General features: G+C 44.3%; 1 protein-coding gene across 1 annotated transcript in view; it reads right to left on the bottom strand.

Annotated features, from left to right (window-relative positions):
- Nucleotides 1-995: 995 nt before the first annotated feature.
- The window catches only part of fam50a (family with sequence similarity 50 member A), a 14,813-nt gene continuing 13,621 nt past the window's right edge, over nt 996-2,187 (bottom strand). The window contains exon 13 of the mRNA XM_008301343.1: nt 996-1,234. Coding sequence (XP_008299565.1) covers nt 1,226-1,234 — 9 coding nt within the window. The 3' untranslated portion in view covers nt 996-1,225. The remainder of the gene's footprint in view (nt 1,235-2,187) is intronic.

Consider the following 2,187-nt stretch of genomic DNA (forward strand, 5'->3'; position numbering starts at 1 on the left):
CTGCTCATGAAACACGGTTTATCAGTGAAAGGTGGCGTTAATGAAGCTGAAACTAGCAAAACAAAGGTTTATTCATTGATTTATGTTGCACAGAGTTGAATCTGGTGCATCTGACACTGCACATGAAAAGGTAAGTTCTGAACCCCGTTGTTCTTAGTCTTACTTCTCCTCACCTTAAATCGATTCCTCAGTGGGTATCGCTCTTTGGTTTTGCGAAGCTTCTGGAAGTTTTTTTTTTTGCTCTTTAGATGCCGTTTGTTCACCACTCGCTTCATATTTACAGCGTTTATCTTTTTATTTGCTTCTGTAAACTGTGGAAACAATCCAGAGCAGCAACGTAGTGAAGTTGTGGGTCGTAAAAACCAAAAACCGAGTGACCCCATCCAGTTGGACGCATTGTTTATGGACAAACATTGATCACAGCTGGTTATTGGAACCACAACGTCCACTGTAGCAATAAAGCAAACCCCATAAAACAGCTCTAAAGCTTCAAAGTTACCTCTATTTTCTAAATGATTGTGTTTTCGATCACACGCTGTGGCACATCGACCCAGAAATGTGTACCTCCATGACTTGGTAGGAGACGACTGCAATTACAGAAATATGTGAAGATAAATTCTGCAGCTGGAATATTGCCCGGCTCAGTTTGACTATTGTCTCCACCCAAACCTTACTGCTACACTAAACCTTCAAAGCTTCACAGCACAAAGCAGCATGTTGGGGAGGTTAAACTGATGGTACAGAAGTGCTTTAGTGTTGTTGAATCTCTGAGGATCAGTTTATGTTTAAGTTGAAAAACCTGACCGGGACCAAACCTGAACAGTGCCTAAAGGGAAACCCGGTGATTTAGTACGAAATGAAGCGTGCCTACACTGCAAAAAAACAAAACAAAAGATGCTGTTTGTATATTTTCCTGATTTCTTCTCAGAATTGTTCTGCCTGCGGGGACCGGCATGTTGGTTCTGTTCATGGGGCCAAATTAATCAAAGCTTTCCTCAGTGAGTCACAGTCAGGCTCCTTTTATTCGGCACAGATGCTCCAACATGTTTGTGATTTATGGGGCTATTTACACATGGACAACAGGTTCGGTAACACAAAGTAAAATCATCGCCGCAGTCGTTCTTTCAAATCTTGAAAAAGCTACGATGAAACGTGGTAACAACAAAGTAAGATCAGATGGAACCTGAAACGTTTGCGTCGAGGGTTCCGCGGACTGGCGGCGGCTTCATCGGATCTGGAAGACAAAGAAAATACGAAATTACTCCACGGAACCAAACGCCGGAGCCGAATCCAGCTAGAATTCAAGGACTGTGTCTCTTTGGTGTTCACATGCAACAACAGTACAAATAATCCACTTCAAACTCGGTGGCTGCACCACTGGCGACCCAAGGAGGAGCGGTGTCGGGTTCAAAGCAGATCGGATAAACGGTGGAGGTTTTAGGGGCTTTTTGGGGTCTTCAGTCTGGTTTTGGGCTGCCTTGGGTTACTGAGGTTCAAGCTCTAGTACCACCAAGCTGACACTGTTGTGCCCTTGAGCAAAACCCTTAACCCTGCACTCTGATCCCTAACATATGAGATCATTTCCCCTCATGGGATCAATCAAATACATAAAATAAATGAACACAAGGAACCTCAGATTTAACCACCGACTGTCTGCACTGCATTGTGTGTGAGTTGTAGCAGTAATGTGAAAGAAAACGTACAGAATAGTCCTTTTTCACCTGGACAGGTAAGGAAGGGATAAATCAGGTAGCATGAAGGAGAACAGTGTGAGGAGTGCAAACCGCAGAAAAAGGGGAGATTATTTATACGTTTTTGAACATCTTGGCTTTAAAAAAGTGCACAGCAGTGAACAGAACCGCATTTGTTCCAAAAAACTGGCTGGATGCGCTGGAATTTCCTGAACAACAGGGAACCACAGACGGAGATCTGATTCCATGGGCAGCATCAAATGAGGTTGCTGAACTACGACTGCTTGGACGGCGCTGAACCTCCAAGAGTTGAGACGAGCCTCCTTTTCCACAAATCTTCTCCTGTTCTCATCCCTGAGGCTTTGGTTTGAACTACTCCTCTTCTACCCTCCTTGAGCCCCTCACAAATACACCCACACCCCTTAGCCCATGAACTGAAATGAACTGTACTCATGCAGGACTAAAGCTGCTACGTCCACCTTTCACACAGTTCTCG

This window comes from Stegastes partitus, unplaced genomic scaffold, assembly GCF_000690725.1.
Source record: "Stegastes partitus isolate 25-593 unplaced genomic scaffold, Stegastes_partitus-1.0.2 Scaffold1662, whole genome shotgun sequence".
NCBI lineage: Eukaryota > Metazoa > Chordata > Actinopteri > Pomacentridae > Stegastes > Stegastes partitus.